Below are 21,961 nucleotides of genomic sequence, written 5' to 3'. Positions count from 1 at the left end.
AAAATTCAACCATATGGATCCCCAGTCAACCGCACCTGTCGATCTGTTGCAGAAACTGGGCAACCTCCTCCGGTCAGCACTCACCGCTTCATCCACTCCCCGATCTGCCTCTGCCAGTCCCATGGCGCTGCCTGCATCAAATGCGGGGGAATCAACTGGATGTGGCGGTTTCATTCTCCAGGTATCGCTGTACATTGAGGCGCAACCATAGAAATTTTCCAGCGATCGTTCCAAGGTAGCTTTCTTAATTTCTCTACTATCTGGGCGCGCCCCGCAATGGGCAAAGGCCATATGGGATGTAAACAGTGCCATAAATAACTCTTTTGAAGCTTTTACCGCCCACTTTAAGGCAGTGTTCAGCTCATCAGCGGAAGAAATCTCCACGGGGGATCAACTACTGTGGTTGCGTCAAGGAAAAACAGCGACCAGTGAATACACCATCCTGTTTTGAACATTGGCGGCGGATAGCGGTTGGAACGATGCAGCAGTTATAAGCACCTATCGTCAAGGTCTTAATCCAAGGATCTGTGCACAAATGGCGATCTACGACGATTCCATCGGATTGGAGAACTTTATGCTGAAGACCAATCGTATTTCACAGCACCTAGCCGCCTGCCCAATCGTTGAAGCCGCCCACCAGTCTGGTTCTACTGCTAACAGCCCTCCAGTACCAGAACCCATGCAAGTGGAATCCACACATCTATCAACTGAAGAACGCAAACGCCGGCTCACAGCAGGACTCTGCCTTTACTGTGCCTCGCCAGATCATGTCATCCGTGCCTGCCCAGTAAAACCCCCACGTCCTTTGGTGAGTACTATCCAACAGAACCCTGTAATTTCCAAGCTTACCATCATGCCAGTCCAACTAGTCACCCCAGAATGCACTGTTTCTATTTCAGCCCTGGTGGACTCAGGCTCCTCGGGCAACTTCATCTCACAACACCTCCTAAGTCGTCTCCAGTTGCCGCTCTGTCGGCATGCCCAGGAGCTCCGAATAACTATCCAAGGAAAGCTATTAGGACGTGGCCGGGTTAAGTTTCAGGCACCCCCGTTAACTCTCAAGAAGGGCCTCTTTTATGAAGAGGAGATGCACTTCTTGGAACTGGAGGGACCCACGGTCGATATCATCCTGGGACGCCCCTGGCTCACATTACACTCTCCGGAAATCATCTCTTCAATCATGTCTTCCGCAACTTTGGTCTACCAGTGGATATTGTCTCCAACCGGGGTCCACAATTCATATCCAGGGTATGGAAAGCCTTCCATCTCCTAGGAGTGACGGTCAACTTATCTTCTTGGGTACCATCCGCAGACTAACGGCCAGACTGAGCAGAAGATCCAAGAACTTGGAGAGTGTGGGCAGGGGCGTGTCCAGAGCATTTTAAATGGGGTGGCCAGTCTGGGGCACTGGCTCAAAACAGGGTGGCCGGGGGGGGGAAGTGGGGACGATGTAAGTTAAAATATGTATACACTCATCAAACTCACAGCTTTTTTAGTGGTTATGAGCACTCTTTGCAAGCTTTCTAGTCTATGATCCATTTAAAATGTAGAACTGTTTTTCAGCCACACACACGTTGCAAAGTTTCGGGAATGACATCTGCATATTTATGTGGGATTCACTCTCGAAGTAGCAGTGATTGACACAATGATGACCAAAGCAATACACGGGATGTGAAAATGGGCATTAAGACTAGAGCACCCTCACTAATTTTAGAAGCACCCTCAGTGATTATTTCTGGAACCTGGGTAATACGCTTTTATTGCAAAACTATATACAAAAACAACAAAATACAAATGCACTTAATAAAACAATTGAATAAATGCATATTTATAAGTTAAGCACTTAACTAAAATAAGAAGGCTATTAATAAAATAAATAACTGGAGAAGGCTTACTATAATCAGCTTGCTTCCATTTAATGAGATAAGCCTACTCCTTTTCTGAATTAGAAAAAAAGCGCTTCTAGTCTTCAGTGATGCAAGAACGTTTGAGCATACACGTAATCTCTGAGCAAAAGCAGAGCCAATTCATAAAAGAACAATGTATATTTAAAAGCACACATCCAGTTTTGTGTGAGTGAAGGAAATCCACTTGCGAGTGGAGATTCATGCTCGCGCATTACATGGATCACGTAACATTATGCGCTCTCGATATGTCAAATATCACGCTATAGAAACTGCCTAAAATTAAGTATAAAGAGGAGAAGAAAGCGGGCCTAGGCAGCTGCCTATGCTAGGATCCGCCACTGCCAGATACAGTTAGAAATATTAAAAACAAGCCTATCGCAAGACATCTGGTAGGGGGGCACCTGGGGTGGCCAGCCAAATTTCAGGGGGGGGGGCGGTGCCACCCCTGGCCACCACGTAGACACGCCTCTGAGTGTGGGACTCAGCTCACATCCACCTCCAGCGTGCCATACGGAGACACAAGGCCTTTGCTGATGTTCGACGTGCCGCCACTCCAGTTTACCAGCCAGGGGATAAGGTCTGGTTGTCAACACGGGATCTGTGTCTCCGTCAGCAATGCAGGAAGCTGAGTCACCGCTACATTGGTCCGTTCACGGTCAAGAGGCAGATCAATGAGGTCACCTACAGGCTCCAATTACCACCCAGATACCGCATTCACCCCTCATTCTACGTATCACTCCTAAAACCCTTCTCTCCCTCCACTACAGATGCCCCAGAACCTCAGGAACCCCATCCTCCAGAGATCCTAGAACAACCATCCATCTACCAGGTGAAGGAGATTCTGAACTCGTGGCGACGGGGTGCCCGGCTGGAATACCTGGTGGACTGGGAGGGGTACGGACCAGAGGAACGTTCCTAGGTGGTCAGGGATGACATTCTAGACCTCATGCTACTTGAAGAGTTCCATCGACAACATCCTGATCGTCCCGCACCCAGAGGCCGTGGTCGCCCTCGTTGTCGCGTTAGGGCGTCAGGAGCTGCCCCTGGAGGAGGGGGTAATGTCAGGAACACCGGAGTACTGATCACCTGCACCCAGTAACACATACAAATGGTAAGACATGCCATATTTTTTTTAAAAATTGAGCCCAGGGGCAACATATACAACGAAAATAAAATCGGGCCAATAACAGAACCCTGTGGGACCCCACAAGTAACAGGCACTGCCGTTGAAACAAAGTTACCATACTTTACAGAAAATTACCTATTTGACAGACAAGACTTGAACCACACTAAATCCGTCCCACTAATTCCAATTAAATGGGATAACCACTTTATAAGAATCACGTGATCTATTGTGTCAAAAGCTGCACTTGAATCCAATAAAATTAGAGCTGCCGCGTTACCTGAATCTCTGATTATACGGAGGTCATTAACAACTCTTAAAAGTGCAGACTCAGTGCTGTGACCTGCCCTTAAACCAGACTGAAATTTAAGTCTAAGATCGCATACCTACCTAAAAATCACACCAACTGGGAATAAAGTTTTGAGATGGGCTGATAATTCTTCAGTTCTAGCGGGTCTAAACGGCTTTTTACGCAGTGGCTGAATAACCGCCTGCTTAAGGCCTGTTGGAACAACTCCATTATGAAGACTACTGTTAACAATAGAAGTAATACTCAGCCCAACAACATCAACCATCTCCTTAAGATGACGTAACGGAACCACATCGCAACCACCAGATGTAGGCTTCAAATGCATAATGATGTCCATAACTTGTGCCAGAGACACCCACTCAAAGAGCTCAAAACTCCTTACACAAGCTGGTGACATCACACACTCAATTGTTATAACTTTATAAAAGTTGAGACTCGTCCACGCCCCCCTGAAACTGCTCGTTCTAACACGCCCCCACATATCTACGTCAGTATGTGGGAAGATTTGCATAACACCGCCCAGATGTTCATGCAAAGAAAGAAGGCGTACCTTTTATTCTCATTGTAGTATTGTTGTAGCCGCCACCGCCATGTCGTATAGACGCTGTGTGTTTCACCGTGAAAGCGAAACTACTTTGTTTGGCCTTCTAAAAGAGGATGATATCCGCTTTGTCATGCCTGGAGCTGATCCGTGCTGGTCGCTGAGGAAATACATCAACTTTGCACTGTGGATTGCTGAAACGGCTTTTACCGTGGACGAAGCGGAGTGAAGCCCGGGGTCGTCACATGTGGTCTAGACCGCGGCTCACTCAAGGCCGCGGTGTGTGATGCTGTATCGTTGAGAAAGCGAAACAACTTGTGTTTTCCTTTGGAAGGCAAAAACAAACTAGAAATCATGTTTATATGATGTTTTAATGGGTTTTATGTATATGTCTCGTCGCTCCGGCTGGACAAGGCATCGCAATATGTTAAGAGGCGTAACATTTCCGTCACACACTTGAGACATTCGGCCAATCACAACGTGTTGGATAGCTGACCAATCACAGCACACCTCGCTTTTCAGAACGATGAGCCTTGTGAAAATCGATGCGTTTCAAAAAGGCGGGGCATAGAAGAGAAACAATAATGTACAGTACGTGGAAAATAATGTGTTTTTTTTTTACCTTAAACACATTTCATTACACCAAATACACAAAATAATGTTCTTTTTAGCAGTATCATATGACCCCTTAATATCCATTGAATATTGCAGTTAAATAAGTGAGTCAGTTTTTGTTGTCTTAAACATAAAATCATTGCTCCTGGAAAGATTCAGGCAAAGCCAAGATTTGGATTATGGACATACATACACATATTAAAAGTTACAACCTAAACATAATCCTCAACACTCCACCATATTTCCACTGAACACAAATACTTTGAAGTTGCTTAAATACCTCAGGGATTTATTTGATGTCAAAGGCACAAAAATTGGAATAAATGATTAGGTGCGATCAGTGGTGTGTATACAGCAGTAATAAAGTGTGAGGAGAGATCCTCTCTGTTTAAATAAAGTAATAAATTGGTATTCAGGCACCAAGGTTTTCATAATTTATCTGCCGTGTGAAAGCGGCTGATCATGTTGACTTAACATTTTGTCTGACATTTGGGTCTGACGAGCCCAGCCATTAACTCTCTCAATATGCTACAAGAGACTCTCAAAGGGAGGAGAGACTGGAGATATACACACTCACGTAGATGCACGTACACAAATAAAAGTTGAAATTCACACCGAGCAACTGGACAAAATTGGGGTGCATTTCCTTGGATACCAAGGCTTTAATGCACAAGCTTTAAAGGGATACTCCAGCCCAAAATTAAAATTTTGTCATTAATCACTTACCCCCATGTTGTTCCAAACCCGTAAAAACTTCATTCATCTTCGGAATACAAGTTAAGATATTTTGGATGAAAACCGAGAGGCTTGTGACTGTCTCATAGACTGCCAAGTAACTTACACTGTCAAGGTCCAGAAAAGTATGAAAAGCATCGTCAGAATAGTCCATCTGCCATCAGTAGTTCAATTGTAATCTTAAATTGTGTTGCAAAGACAAACTAAGCTTTTATGGGTTTGGAACGACATGGGGATAAGTGATAAATGACAAAATGTTCATTTTGGGGTGGAGTAACCCTTTAACATGCACAAACACATTTGTTCACACAGAGTCAATCAGAACTGGGTCGAGAAGAACGACATGTCCAAAGACTTCAACAACAAGCCACAAATGCATTATTTGTAGAACTAAAAGTGCATTTGCTACTAATGTCAAAACACTGATAGTCAAATTAAATAAAATAAATTTTCATTTAATGCACTTCATGTACTGTCTTGGTTTATTTTCATTGAGCTCTGGTGAAAATTATTTGTAGCGAGAGATATAAACAGAGAAATAAACTAAGTCAAGCTATGATAGCATTTCAGCACTTACCCACATTCCTTTATTTTTAAAAACAATTGGGTATTTCAGGTCCAGTTTGTGAAATATTTTCCCTTGAGTATTTTGTTTTATCTGTCAGGAAGTAAAGTCAGGAATGGGACAAATTCACACAAATCTATTTTACCTAGAAGTAATTATGATGGATCAAGGGAATACAGACCTTATAATGTCAGATTCCTTTTGTTTTTCCCTTTCATACTTTGCCCTTTCTTTTGTGCATTAATGATCAAATATGAAATCCTGAGTGTTAAATGTTAAAACAGTGACTGAATAGGGGAAGCAGGACTGCAGTCTATTCTGTTCCATATCATAAAATATTGAGGTACCAATCAAGATACATAACTGAAATTCAAATTCATTTGAATTAAAATGGAATAAAATCTGTACATTTTACCTTAGAATAGATAAAAACTTTCCATGTTGGCTTGAAAAATCTGTGTCTTTAAGTTTACAGTCAAAGTTTAAAGGCTTTATAGGCCTTACAAACAGTCAGACAAACAGATCACTATGTCAGCTATAGAAATGTGTACTTAATATATACATATACACTACCGTTCAAAAGCTTTTACATTTTTTTTTTTTTAAGAATTCTCTCATATCAACAACTATATACCATGAACCACAAAGAAAGATGTATCCCTGCTATTACACCCTTAAACAACCACAAAAAGTTGAATTAAAAACAGGAATAATTTGCAGTTCCCATTCTAAAAAGAAAACACTGGTGCAAAACACCCACAGATAAAAGACAAAGAAAATATCTATTGAAACTAAAACAGCACAGTACATTTACATGTGCTTATCACATACCAGTGATTTCACAATATTTGATATATATATATTTTTTGATTTCTTGCATTTCCATGTGTAAATGTGTGTGCACATACGTATTGTGTGTAAAAAGGGGGTTTAAACCTTGAAAATAACTAATGCTTCAATCATGGTTGTGGCACTATGAGAGGATTCTTCCCAAATGTGTCAGGAGATGATCGGAATAGCAACTAGAATGCAGTAGCGGAACGAGTGGTGTGGTGTGTGTGTGTGTGTGTGTGTGTGTGTGTGTGTGTGTGTGTGTGTACCTGCCACTCTGGCTAGCTGGGCCGTGCTGATGTTTTGAGCATTGGGGCGCACTCGAAAGGTTACTGCTGGACCCAGAACCCTGGGAGACACAGAGAAGAAAAAGAGCGAGAGAAGAAGAGACAGAGCAAGAAAAGACAATAAGGAAAAAACAAGAAAGAGGAGAAAAAGATTAACAGAATGCCAGTATGCAGTGAGTGTGATGAGCTGTTGCAGCTGTGAGTCATGAACATAATCTTTTATCACTTAAAAAATACATTGTTTCAGATGCAGTCAACTGCAGTACCACAACACCACAGATAAAACAGCAGATCACTAGGGAATATGGCTGTTTGGTTAATTTTCGTACGACAAATCTTTGCCGTTAGCTTCCTTCTCTGCTTTTGACATAAATTGACAAATTTTTCCTCCATGACATAAATCCTCACGGGAAACCTGATGTTCTTAAGAGTTGTCTAAAATGTTTAGTGGATCAACACCATTCAGCAAACAGGTCTAAACGGAAAAGTAAAAAAGTAAAAGAAATCATTCCTTAAAAAAATGCTCACAGACTCAGTACAATTTGAATTGGTGATCCAGAAATGTTGTGCAAATGCATGATGGCATTTCGTACAAATGGCATTTGTGATTGAGCCAAACAGCTGTCTGGGTGAGATCCCAGCAGCAATCCTCATTCATTTATCTATTCTAACAGAGAATCCTGTGAAGTATAATATTTCATGGTGAATTGTTCCTTTAAAGGGAATGGAAATGATTTTAAAAAATGCTAAATATATTCAAAACTGACACAGTTAAAACAAACCGTCACACATCGCCTCACGAACAGAAAAACAGACTCAGGCAAAGGAAGAGAAGGATCTGCAAACTGGCACGCCACCATGACAGCAACACAGACCCGCAGATAAGCTACTGTTCAACATGTCTGTTTATCGGTTAAAGATGACTAAAGCAGTGAATGGGATGGTTAGTTTACAAACATGCAGTTGTCCAAAAAGGGATCTTCCTTGTTACTGATTCTGTGGCAGATGCATTTATCTGGGACGCAGCTCTGAAGCTACTCCCGCTGCGGACCAGGGTGAAGTGAGGGTCACAAATAGAGAGAGAAAAAAAGAGGATAGAAAAAGAGAAGAGGGGAGAAAATTAGAGAAAAAGAGAGAAAGGTGGAAGACTGGAGGAATGAATCTGTCACCAGAACAAAATCCCATTCACACGTCAGCAGGTGGCAAGAGCAAGTCCAAGGCAACCTCTCATCCTCAGTAGAATTAACACACACAGACTCCCAGATATCTGCTGGAAAATAATAGAGCTTCTAGAGTCTCATGTCTCATTTTATTCTTATTATGTTTTAAATCATTGTAAGCCATAGCTCAATGTTAAACCATCAAGACATGCTCTCAGTTTTGAAAACAATATCCAGAGCAGGATAAACAGTATAGTCTACTAAAACAATCATCTATTTTAAGATTAATTGTTTTGAAAAAATAAACTGTATTGTTAATGTGCTCATTTTAATGTATTTTTATTTATAATATACATATATTATTTACAGTCAGGTCTGGATAAGGTGATTTTTTGCTACCATGCATGCCCTCCTACGTGCACTTGAGCTTTTTGATATCTAAAAAAAAAAAACATAATTCCCTAAAAAATACACATTATGACTCCTTATTTACTTTCTCTATGTCAATTTCCACCCATCTTTTGCTTTCCTCTCTATACCTGAGCACACACCTCTATTTGGCTTCTGGAAATTTCTGGATGAAAACAGTGGCTGTTAAAGCTAAATAAACACAATGGTCCAGACTCCCATTTATAACAGTGTCAGTGCTGATAAGTTATCAGTAAAATGCCACCAACGTCCAGTACACAAAGGGAGGAAAGCCATAAAATAACGATACTGCTTCTGCTGGGCTCCTTTTGCACCATAGGGGAGAGTGTGGGATGGAGATGATAGGTAGACTGTGTGTGTGTGGGGGTTGTAGAAAAATACATAAGCGAGTGAGAGAACAAAAGAGAGGCAGAATTAGTGTAACTGAATGCATGTGTGTTAATGTTTCGGTGTGTATAAGAGAACAAGACTGTCTGATTGCAAATTCATGATTGTGTGTATGTGTTTTTCTGTGCCCCCTACTGTCTGCACACAGTACAACCCTTACGTCATGTCTGGAGTTCAGAGAGGTGCTACGCTGACTCTTTATGTAACTGCAACACAGTGCAAAGCCCAAACAAGGCAGCACCGCGTTTGAGTGTATGAACATTTGCGTGAGTTTGTGCTGAATTTTCCTGATCTTTAAATGCACTGTGTACTCTGCTTGTCCCCTTTACTAGCGATCTTATCTTTAGTCCAAAAATGCCATATTACATTGTGACAATGTTTTATATAAGAGTCCACATCATCCAGTACACCTTTCCATTATTTCTCAGAAAAGATGAAATGCATTAGATGACAAAAGATACATTAGCAGGTAGCTGTCTAAATAGATATAAGGTCTGTAAAGCATGTCTTTAGCAACATTTTGTATTTATTCTGGCACCTATCAATACAGAAGAAATTCATTTGTTCCTCAGGTGATGAAAAATGTCCTTCTTTCATTAATAAATTGATATATGCTTGATACAATTAAAAAGGTTGGAGTCTGCAAAATGTTTTTTAATGTTTTTAAAAGAAGTCTCTTATGCTCTCCAATAAATAATATTGTGAAATATCACTACTTTTTACTGCTTTCTGTTTTAATAAAATGTTATTTATTCCTGTGGTGGAATAGCTGAAATTTCAGCTGCCATTATTCTTCAGTGTCACACGATTTTTCAGAAATCATACTAATATGGTGCTCAAGAAGAATAATATTATAATTATTAAAAATAGTTGTTCTGCTTATTTCAGGATTCTTTGATAATTAGGAAAACCAAAAGAACAGCATGCGTTTGAAAAAGGAACATTCTGTAACATTATAAATGTCTTTACTTTAACTATTGATCAATTTAATGCATCCTTGCTCAACAAAACTTTGAGAAAAAAATGCTTTGAATGGTAGTGTAATTGTGATCTATAAAGTGCTTCTGTGTGTGTGTGTGTGTGTGTGTGTGTGTGTGTGTGTGTGTGTGTGTGTGTGTGTGTGTGTGTGTGTGTGTGTGTGTGTGTGTGTGTAGCACGTTTCATAAACATCCTCATTTTGTAAAAAACTAAATAGAAATAAAGTAAATTGTGTTTTCAGTTAGAGTGAGAATGTGTATATTAAATAATAGAAGTCAAGTAAAGCTGGGTGTGTGAGAGAAGGAGTGCAAGAAATTAGTAATTGCATTAATATTTGTATTTCCTTTATTCTTGTACATAAAGCTTCATTTATTACGTGTGTGAGTGAAATGTAACCACAACAAGTTTCTCAATGAAATACAAGAGTGCCAGAAAGCATTTGTTGCATTCCAAACAATTAAGCAGAAAGCTGTCTTTTATCTGTGCACTTGTAGAACACTGGTTATCATCAGAAAATATGCTGTAATTGAACTGAAGTTTACCACTGCAGGCAGGTCAGAATAACACACACCTACACAGACCGAGATGCATTCTTTCTCTCTCTCTCTGAACCATTTATATAAAGCTTGAACTTATATGTACAGAAAATCAGAACCCACTCATAATCACTGTGCTGTCACTTGAAAATAAGTACTTAGCCGAAACTATACTGCAAAATGGAAAAACAAAAAACCACAGGTTGAGTGTTCCATTAGTGCCATTAGTATGTCGACCAGCATGAGACTGTCTGCAACAACTATGTACGTGTGTGTGTTTGTACTGGTATGGTTTATGATGACACAAATGTATATAATGACATGGGTACTACAACGTAAACGTGGTTTATGAGGACACTTCTTATGTCCCCGTAAAACAAAAGGCTTAAAAAACATAGTTTTATGAAATTCAAAAACTGCCAGTAGTTTTCTGTAAGGGGTAGGTTTAGGTGTAGGGTTGGTGTAGGGCGATAGAAAATACAGTTTGTACAGTATAAAACCATTACACCTACAGTACAGACCAAAAGTTTGGAAACATTACTATTTTTTAATGTTTTTGAAAGAAGTTTCTTCTGCTCATCAAGCCTGCATTTATTTGATCAAAAATACAGAAAAAAACAGTAATATTGTGAAATATTATTACAACTTAAAATAATAGTTTTTCTATTTGAATATACTTTAAAAAAAAATTATTTATTCCTGTGATGCAAAGCTGAATTTTCAGCATCATTACTCCAGCCTTCAGTGTCACATGTAACATCCAGTCTATCACATGATAATTTAGAAATCATTCTAATATTCTGATTTATTATGAGTGTTGGAAACAGTTCTGCTGTCTAATATATTTGATGAATAAAAGGTTAAAAAGAACGGCATTTATTCAAAAAAAAAAAATCTAATTCTAATAATATATTTTCTTTACTATCACTTTTTATTAATTTAACACATCCTTGCTGAATAAAAGTATTGATTTTATTTAAAAAAAAAGAAAGAATAAAAATTACTGACCCCAAATTACTGACCAGTAGTGTATATGATTACAAAATAATTTTAAAAACATAGCCTTTTTTTTATTTATTTTTTATACTTTTTATTCATCAAAGTATCCTAAAAAAGTATCATATGTTCTGAAAAAATATTAAGCAGCAGAACTGTTTCCAACTTTGATAATGAATCATCATATTAGAATTATTTCTAAAGGATCATGTGATAATGATCCTAAAAATTCAGCTTTGCATCACAGAAATAAATGATAATTTAAAGTATAATACATTTAAAAACAATTATTTTAAATTGTAATAATATATAACAATATTACATTTTTTTTCTGTATTTTTGAAGTATGAGTGTGTGTGTGTGTGAGCACCCATGAACTTCCAAACTTTTGGTCTGTACTGTATATGGAGAGTCCCCGTGAACCACAAATGCAAGTATGAGTGTGTGTGTGTGTGTGCACGCATGCACTTACGAGAGCTGTAGAAAATCTGTTACATGAAGGCTGATTCTCTCAGCTAAGAGCTCCATGAGGTTCAGCCCTTGATCAGTGGACAGCGAACTAGGTATGGACAAAAAGGAGAAGAGAAAAAAAAACAAACAATTAGCTAGACCTGTACATTTTCACAAGAAAACTAAGGTGTTGCTAGTGGTTGCCAGGGTGTTGCTAAGGGTTTACAAAATGTTCTATGTAGTTTTTAGAATGTAGCCATGCAGTAGCTAAACTCACAAAAAAAAAAAAAAAAAAAAAAAAATACAGATTCTGTCACTTGGGCAGTACCCTTTCTGAATTACACCTTTGGGTATTTGAATATTTGTATCTAAAGTGTACATATTAGTACTTAAATGGTACATATCGGTACCCTTTCAAATGACCAGAAACAGCTTCTGTACCTTTTTTTCTGACAGTGTAGGCAGCACGGCGATAACTTAAAATTCTGTCTGATATTTTGATCTGACTCAGGTCTCTCCTTTACTTTAAGTTGGATGAAAATCACAAATCCAGTTGCTTAAGGTACGATTTAAGGTATGATTCATGTCTATAGCGTAGTTACACATCATCGTTTTAATATTTAGGGCTACAACAAAGGTTCTCTCTGGGATTGAAAATAAATTAACACAATTGTTCTAGGACAAACATGGCAAAATCTTCAAAATATGACAATTAATATTTAAAACATGCCTTTTAACACCAGAAGTTATAAAATAGTTAAATATGAGGTCTGTCAGCAATAGCTGAGAACATTTACACTTGAACGTAGCTCACAGGAGGTATACAGAGAGCAGAGAGTGCATAAAAACACATAGGGAATAGGACACAGGTGGCTTGTATGCTTTGATAAATCACCTGTATTTTCCAGCAATGAGGAAAACAATAAGGTGTAAATGGAATCCCTGTGAAGTGTGATGTCTTTATGATATGGCCACGCCAGCCCGAGTTAAAACACACACACTCACTCACACATCAGATCACGTGCAAACACACACAAAGCGACTTGCACACAAGCCTAAAGAATGATATGCATTTAAATAGAAGCGTATTCTCACACATGAGAAAGAAAGTGAGAATTAGAAGATGCTAGAGTGCAACTGTTTTCCTGATGCTTTTTCACGCCTACCACTGCCTTCCAATACACATTTAGACACATTCTCAAAAAGGAGATTTAAAAGTGTGTGTGTGTGTGTGTGTGTGTGTGTGTGTGTGTGTGTGTGTGTGTGTGTGTGTGTGTGTTTTCAGGTACTCCAAGTTAAATGGGACTGCAGTAAGCGAGCCTCTGTGAGATAAATCAAATTATTGGAGATGCAGTGGCTGTGGATGCCATCATCTTTTGCTTTGAGAAATGTACACAACACACACAACAATTTACACAATAAAACTAATATACACAGAGAGGACGGGTGAGGGAAACCAAATAAATTGCAATATGGAATGCAGTAACATAAACTGAGTATGAAAACTAAATGACAAAAGAAAATGTGACTGAGAGAGTTAAAGACTCCATTATGCATAGAAATCATTGTAACCATGTAAAACCACAGATGACTCTTATTACCATGGTTAGATCCATTTCTAGAAAACATACACTGGTCTTGTGATGAAAATGTTGCCTAAAAACATGCAGAAACTGTTGTTATAACATATGTATAGGGCCATGCTCTGACAAAAATCCTGGAATATGATACACTGCAAAATCATTTAAAATAAAATTGCCAAATGTTACATCAGTGATTAGTGATTTTGTGACTGAAGCACAAATCTGTCCATTTTTATTTATATGTTTGTATGTACAGTATAAATAACAACTTAGATATACAATACTGTTCAAATGTTTTGGCTCAGTAAGATTTTTTAATAAATTAATACTTTTATTCAGCAAAGCTACATTAAATTGGTCAAAAGTGATAGTCATTTATGATTTTACAACAGATTTCTATTTCAAGTAAAATATTTTACACTTTACAATCATTTTAAAGAATCATGAAAATAATATATCACAGTATCCACAAAAAATATTAAGCAGCACACTGGTTTTCAACATTGATAATAAGATAAATTGTTTCTTGAGCAGCAAATCATTGTATTAGAATGATTTCTGAATCATCATGTGAAAATTCAGCTTTGCCATCCCAGGAATAAATTTCCTTTTAATATATGATATAGCCTAATTGAAAATAGTTATTTTAAATAATAATAAAAATAATATATTTCACAATATTACTGTTTCCACTGTATTTTTGATCAAATAAATGCAGCCTTGCTGAGCATAAGATACTTCATTCAAAAGCATACGGTGGATCCATGTGTCCTTTGAGTGTATACATCTTTTTTCTCATCATGATTGTCTTTGTAAGTGTTTCTGTCGAATTTATACTTACTCTTCAGTAATAATGTAGCCAAAGTCTCCATCATGTGGACTTGAATATGCTGCAACATTCACTTCCACTCTCACACCCTTCTTTGCCACCTCCCCTTTCTCCATGGAATTTTTCTGTGGATCTTTTCCTGATTGAACCTCTGGTTTCACTTCCGGAGAATGCATCCACTGTTCTACCTCAGTGTCCTCCATTGGCTCTATATCTAAAGTGTCAGGTTCCATTTTCTTCCTCATCAGGTCCAGTTCTGTTTGCGTTGTCCGGCTCTGGACATTTTCCAGACTAGCTCTCAATGGGCTTCCAGCATTTGGCTGGTCAACGTACCCCAAAAAAGGCTCTTCTGTTTGGGGAGGACGCACAGATCCAGGGCCAGAGTTATGATCCAGGAACTGTAGCAGCTGGCTGATGAAACCTTTGTCCTGGAAACAGAAAATTATACTGGGAATTCTATTGACTGTAACAAAAATATGAGTCACATAGCCCTGTGTATTTCCACATATTACCTTATCATCAGATTTAAGGGTAGTATTTTCTGCTTCTGTAAACAGAATTTAAAATTATGGTAAAGATCATGACTCTTGATTGATCAAACATTTCTATACTTAAGGATTGTAACTAGGGTTTTAAAACATGTGTAACCAGGAACTAATTAAATATTTGTCTTTGTTAATGGGTGACTACCTTTATGTGTGCTGTCATCATCTGTTTTCTCCATCTGATGTAACTCTTGATTTGGTTCCATCTTTGCTTCCACTTCATCCTGTGTGGCTTCTCTACCTTTGACCCCTTCCACTCCATCCACCACCTGCAGGGCCTGGGTGATGACTTTGGAGAGCTTGTCCAGGTCCTTTGGGGTCAAAGTATCCACACTGACGCTCTGACGTCCGAGCTGGTTAACCACTCCATCAATAAACTTCTCTGAGAGAAAACAGAGGCAAAGATAAAAAAAAAAAAAAAAAAAACAACTATCTGGTATTTTGCAAATGTACAAAAAACCCCTGCTCTAATTTGTATGACCCCTATTTGATTAAAAAAGGTATAAAACCATCACGAAACTGACAGTGTTTGTGTGCAATTGAATAAACTACCCTAACAGGGTAATTGCTCAGCACATTATGCTTAATTCATCTGACATAAGTATTTAAAGCCAGACTGTGTTTCTCATCTCTACCTCAGTCTCTTTCTGATTAAGGTAAAGTTATAATTAAATAATTGTGCTTTTTTAAATTTTGGGTCATGAATTATCATAATGATATCAATGTTTCTTCAGTCACTTCAGACTGATCCTAAACATGGATAATTATAATGCAAAAACTCATCACAGCCAATATCATATGACCCTGTTTCTCCTTATTAACATAAAAGGAGTCTGATTAAACATAATATAAGAATTGAATTCTTTATTTGTTTCTCCTGGCTTCTTTTTTAATGCACATAAATATTTCTATAACATATACATGTACAGTATAACATATATTCATATAGAAGAAGGCTTAGCTCACCATCTACTGAACTGAGGGCTTCCTTGTAAGCAGGGCTACTTGCTGAAGATTTGAAAAACAATTTTTCGATTTGGGGCTTTGGAGGTTGCTTGGAACTTCCTGGCAGTTTTTCTATTTTGGTAGCTGGAGTGCGCTGAAGGCTGAAGTAAGTCAGCTTTCCCTGTGTTTGACCTTTACCAGGATCTTGTGCTCTCATGGGCCCAGCTTGATACTGCTGAAGCTCAGCGAGAGGGACTCCAGTACGATCCTGCTCATAACCAGTGAAGTATGATCGACCTGGGGGAGACTGTTCCACAATGGTCTGGAGATCAGGCTGGCCTTGCAGGAAGGAGATGTGGGGTGAAGGAGGCTTCTCTTTGAGTTGGATTACACCCTTATGATTACGGGGGCCATCTCCCTTGTACTATGCGAGAATAATAAATAAATATGTAAATAAATACATAAATAATATGCATAATATACATATGGTTTTGTAAAAATATATTTATCAAAAACTGACCAAAGATAATATTTAAAGAGTTCCAGCCTCATTTTAACATTTTATCAGCCTCCCTCTTTTTGCTTTGCATACTGTTCTGCTCTATTTGAGAGATTATATAAAACAATTATATTCTTCCCACCCTTGCGGAATAGAAGGCCAAGCTGGCTTTAGAACAGCATGATGGACTTCACTGTACAAACCAGCACATACACAACTGCCTCCAAAAGCACTGCAGGATACTAATGTTCAATAGTGCAGTGAACTTTTCAACTCTCACGACTCACAACTTCAAGAACAGTGGTTTGGTGAGGGTGTTTAGTACCAAGCAGGTTGCACCTCAGATTACATGTCCCCAGTAGCTATGTGCTTATCTGACAGTTGTCTAATGAAGTGCAGAGCAGATAGCAATCCATGGCTATTTTTGCAAAATCTGACATTCCACAGCATGAACTGTGCACTTGTTAGAAGTGCATTGAAATAATGCATCTGGTAACTACTATATTTTGTACACCTTAAAACATATCTATGTATGTGTGGTAGTTCTGCCCAGTTGTTTACAGTCTCAAGCTGAAAATATGCCCTTCCAAAAACTACTGATTTCACTTTTAGGAAGAACTGCCATATAGTCACTATGCATCCAAATGCTTCAAGTGATATGTGAGTAAACAGAACGATTCATTTATATAGTTGTTGGAGACTCACCTTCCAAAGCACTTTCTGCCCTTGAGTACTCTGTTTGAAGGAGGCAACATCAGAAGGCAGGAAACCTTGAAGGTACCTCTGCAGTGTCCTGCTCACTTCTTTCTGAGCCTTCAGCTTCCTGTCCCCATTGGGAATGTTTATAATACAATTCCATGTTTAATAACAGATAAACAGATTATAGTAGATAAAGTGTCTAGAATACAAACCTGTCCAGATTATCACTTTACTCTATGGTTCAATTTGTGAACATTAGATACTTTTACAGTATTTATAAAGCTTGATTAATGTCTACACATACTAATACACTTTAACATTTCAAGTTGCATAAATCAACATTAGTTAATGAATTATGAACAAACAATAATTAACTATGAACAATAGTATATTTATAAATTATCATTAACCTAGATAATTAAATGCTGCACAAATCATTTCAAGACACCAAATTCATAAAATAAATGTTAACGAAAAAAAAAAGAAACTTGTGTTACTATAGTGTCAATAACTGTGACATAAATATACTTAAACTGAATTAATAAAAGAACTACAACAAAAGTTTCCATAACCGCATTATTGTCACAGATGCTAAGCACAACATAGGATTTAGAAGCTCACCTGGAATTGCCATTGAAATGAGAAAAGGTGTTTGTAAATCCTTCAAGAGGAACCTTGGGTAGTTGTGAGAGCTCTTTTGAGATTACCTCCTGAGTTGTGTCATCCTGCCAAGTATATCCTATAATAAAGCGGACAGAGAGAACCATAAAGTAACATATACAGTACATAAACTAACTGGATTATATTCAAAGAAACCCCGCTTACAACTTGAATTGCTGACATTTAAAAAGACATTACAAACGCCAGACAAGAAAAACTATTTTAAGTCACCATCATGACTGAAGCACACTGCTGCTCTCTTTGCCCATAAGCAGAACTTTAAATACCTTGCTGCTGATATTCAAAGTATTACGTTAATTAGTCCATATCTTCTCATGCAGTATAAAGACTTGCACAGTAATCTGAAGATTTGAATATGCAATCATTCACCTGAATTTAGCATTTTAAAAAATGCTATGCTTTAAGGAATGTCAAACATCTGGTCAACATCAAATCTAATTCTGCATCTCACCAAGAAAAAACAACTAGGAATGAAACAAGACCGGGGCAGGTCAGAATCACAAAGCTTTCTGAATTCCATGGAGGAGAAACATAAATAGAAAAACACAAAACTGATGCATCAAATCCCATCTTGTGCATTCTGAAAACATGTTCACCCAGCTTTCATGCAAATGTCACCCAATCAGACATACTTGAGATTGCACACCACACTAAGGGACAGAGGTATGCGGTTATTGAAAGGATGGATGGGAGGAATGTCATTAACCAGCCACAGATGCACAGGAACGAATGAAGATCTGAAGAGCATTTCCTTAAGCCCCTATAGATGTGACCTCATTAGCCTTCCACCAGCCTCCGACATTCAGTCCTGTTAATCTGTTTTCTTCGAGTGATGGGTGGGGGGCAGACAATGTAAATCTCTTATTTACATATATCGCTAAAAAAGGCAGAAGACAGATCGTGGGCTTACAGTGGGGCCTCGGCTCAGCTGGCTTACAATTAAATATCATCTGCCACCATCTGTGGATTCTGTACATCACCAAATAGCATGTTGGGTGAAGGAGAGAAAATGTCTATGATATGATACTGTGACTTTTTGAGGGATCCGAAGATGTGTGTATATAATATAACAATATGCAAACATAATAAATTTTTTAAAGATAGATTTCGTGTCAATTAATTTATCACTAAAGTGTTTGCTATAAGGTTTTTCATTTAAAGATGTGACAAAAATGAGTATCATGACATAATTGAAATCAAAATAAACAGTTGATGAAAATATGACAAGATAAGGTGCTAGTCAGAATGTGCATGTCACGTTGTGAATACACTCAATCCATAATGCACTTAATAACTAAAGCATAAAGAGACTGCTTGTTAAATACTGTAATCTGTACACTCTAAGAGAAAAAAGGTACAAAGGCTGTCACTTAGCAGTATCTTTTAAAAAAGTTTTTTTTTTTTTTACTTTTTAGGTATCAATATCTACATTTAGGTACTGATGCTTACCTTTAAGGTACCAATATTGACCCTTTAGGTACAAATACGTACCTCCTGAATAGGTATCATCCCAGTGACAGTTTTTGTACCTTTTTTTTTTCTGAGAGGGTATCAGCATTTAACATGTTTGAGTATTTGGTTTAATTTTGTACAATTTCAACTAAAATGTTATTTTTATTCACTAAAATTAGTTGCCACTTAAAAACTAACTAAAATTAATGAACATGACTAAACTTAATGGATATTTTCATCCAATACCAAAAATAACTAAAAGAAAAAAAAAAAACTGCATAAAATTTCAGTTAAGAGAACAGCATAAGAGAAATTGCAAGCACAAGGACAGCTGAGCATTTATGTGTTACTGCAGCATTTAACGTCCATGGAAACACACACAATGTTGTTATACCTTCCTGTCACCCATGAGCGCTACACCCTCTTGCCTCAGCAAAGGTCCACCTCATTAGGTCTTGGATGGAGCCTGATATAATGTGCTATTACTAATTAGCAGACTGGTCATTGATGTCCCCGCTATCAAAACGTGTGTGAGGGTGATTGTGGTGGTGGGGGGTGTCTTCCACGCATACATTGCTTTTTTTAAGAGAACGCCATGATCTTTAAATATTTAAATCCCTTTTTCAGCAACAGACTTGGCTTTCATTCTTTGTTTTGACTGGCTTTTGGTTGTATGGGTCAATACGCAAAAGGGTGCACAAGTTAATGTGGAACCATCTTCCAATTAGTAAAGCTGACAAACATTGATTTAATTCTGTTCATCATGCATTGCCTAATTTATTGTGATAGTATAATAGCATAAATTAGGCAGGGGGGCAGGTGGGCTTTTTTCCTGGATTATATGGGATTTCCATAGTATCTTCATGAACTAATTAATTAAACTCAGGTGGCACATTCCACAACCCTGGTATCCCATTATTTTAACCATTAAAGGCACAAATCTTTTTTTTTTCATTTGTCGTTTTGACAGCAAGCTGTTATGTTTGCAATACTATTATCTAGCATTTTTTTTTCTCAAAATGCAATAAATCCATTGAATCAATATGCAAGTTATTTTTCATATTGAAACTGATGAAAATACACAACATAGTAAGTTGATCCACATGACAGCCTCTGAACTTGGTCAATACTAATCTTATATACAGGCACTGGACTAAAAATACATGAATTCAACGGGTCATCTTGTTAATGCTATAAATTAATTACAGCATTAAAATAAAATTTCATCATGAACATGAACATGAACAACATCACATTAGACCACATAAATTCCAAAATGAAATTTCCCCTAAATTCAGCTTCCAAAAGTGCATTCATCTTTGCCATGTTACATTCATTTAGTTGACTAGTGCTATACGCTGTATTATCAAAAACATAAATGGCATTAATAAAAACACCATTGCACACTGAGTCCAAAATATTCGCATGCGTTTTTCCATTTTTCGCATTCGTCATCCTTTCCTGTTAAAATGCATGAAGAAAATCAAACCTGATCCAAATTTTTTATGACGTACGAAAGTTTCGGAGGCAGTGTGTAAATGTGATTGACACAACGTGAGGTCATATTTATTTTTCAACGCGTGAAAATTTTGGACCTTAACACCGTAACACTGACTGAGATCTAATATTCCTTTTCTAAATATGATGAAAGGTCATTGAAACCTCCTTTGCCTCCTACGCACAACACACAAGCCTGATTTACTGCAAAAGCCATCACGATTGGCCAGAAATGGCAAAAACAGAAAACACTGCAGCAATGTGTGTTAGTCAAGCATCTGTTTAGAACAACATTTAGGAATTCCTCAAGAGAGGTCTTCTGGACAGAATAATACTGTCTAGCTGTCTTGACTTAAGCCCATGCAAAATGATGTGAACTTTGCTGCAGAGTAACAGATGCAGAAAGATGGAGAAATAATATGATATTCATAAGCCCTCTATGGAAAAGAGAACCACAGAGAGCTCTGTAGAAACTGTTGACATTTACTGCAAGGACTTTTGAAGAAAAAAAACCCCCATAAAATTCATTGAAACTGAATGTAAGTAATAACTCTCAACTTCGTTAACTGAAATGTTTTGTAAATATGCAAAAAAAAAAAAAAAAAAAAAAAACACGTCCAAGGACACATGCACTTTTGCTCTGTTAAAGCACCAATTGCAATAATTGCCATAGTCCCTGTTTTGTAATGCAGGTTTGACCAGCCCTTCTGACAGTTCACTTTGAGTGTGCAAAGAAGAAATCCAAGTAAAATGAAGCACTCATTATTTAGCATGTTGGAGGGCTTACACACAGGCTAACAGGTACCAATCAAATGTGTTTTTCACAGCCTGATCTGTCAGATATAGTGCTTCTCTCACACTATCAAATAAACAACACATATAAATACATTTGTAGCACACCCAAGATTGTTTGGCAGAGTATAGCATTTTCCCAGCATGCATTGTGGCTGCTGAAATCTAATTTGTTGCCTTTTTATTGCTGTTGAATTGTACTGTATTGTTATGCATTTGTGTTCTCCTATTTATTTGTGTTTTCATGTTATTTGTTATGCCACTTGCAAGTTTTATACCAATGTTTTTGTCCTACCGCTATTTAACATAGTTGCACAGAATGTGCCAGTTCATTATTTGTCTTATCATGTCTTTCACTTTTAGTTCAAGCTTAAATATGTTTGTATGTGAAATAAATGATGTTCAAATCTGAGCTCCACATAACTGTATTTATTATCAACCTACAGTTCACCACAGCATCTAATAAGCTGAAAACAAACTGACCATCTAGTTATTGTGGTAATATTATATTTTGCACATTACTGTGGAAAGATATTTCAAGAATCTGTTGTAAAGCAAATTAATTCCAAGGAGTTTTCGAACGTCTCAC

At 37.7% G+C, this 21,961-nt stretch overlaps 1 protein-coding gene across 2 annotated transcripts in view; it reads right to left on the bottom strand.

Moving 5' to 3' along the window:
- The window catches only part of ptprn2 (protein tyrosine phosphatase receptor type N2), a 234,138-nt gene that overhangs the window by 163,459 nt on the left and 48,718 nt on the right, over positions 1 to 21,961 (bottom strand). For both annotated transcript variants that reach the window (XM_042728037.1, XM_042728038.1), the window contains 8 exons: positions 17,572 to 17,689; positions 16,957 to 17,074; positions 15,774 to 16,176; positions 14,953 to 15,189; positions 14,775 to 14,809; positions 14,275 to 14,690; positions 11,873 to 11,959; positions 6,897 to 6,976 (listed from right to left, as the gene is read on the bottom strand). In XM_042728037.1, the coding sequence (XP_042583971.1) occupies positions 6,897 to 6,976; positions 11,873 to 11,959; positions 14,275 to 14,690; positions 14,775 to 14,809; positions 14,953 to 15,189; positions 15,774 to 16,176; positions 16,957 to 17,074; positions 17,572 to 17,689 (1,494 nt within the window). The remainder of the gene's footprint in view (positions 1 to 6,896; positions 6,977 to 11,872; positions 11,960 to 14,274; positions 14,691 to 14,774; positions 14,810 to 14,952; positions 15,190 to 15,773; positions 16,177 to 16,956; positions 17,075 to 17,571; positions 17,690 to 21,961) is intronic.

Source organism: Cyprinus carpio, chromosome B7 (assembly GCF_018340385.1).
Source record: "Cyprinus carpio isolate SPL01 chromosome B7, ASM1834038v1, whole genome shotgun sequence".
NCBI classification, from domain to species: Eukaryota; Metazoa; Chordata; class Actinopteri; order Cypriniformes; family Cyprinidae; genus Cyprinus; species Cyprinus carpio.
Note: the sequence above shows the minus strand (reverse complement) of the source record. Positions and strands in the feature narration are given on the sequence as shown.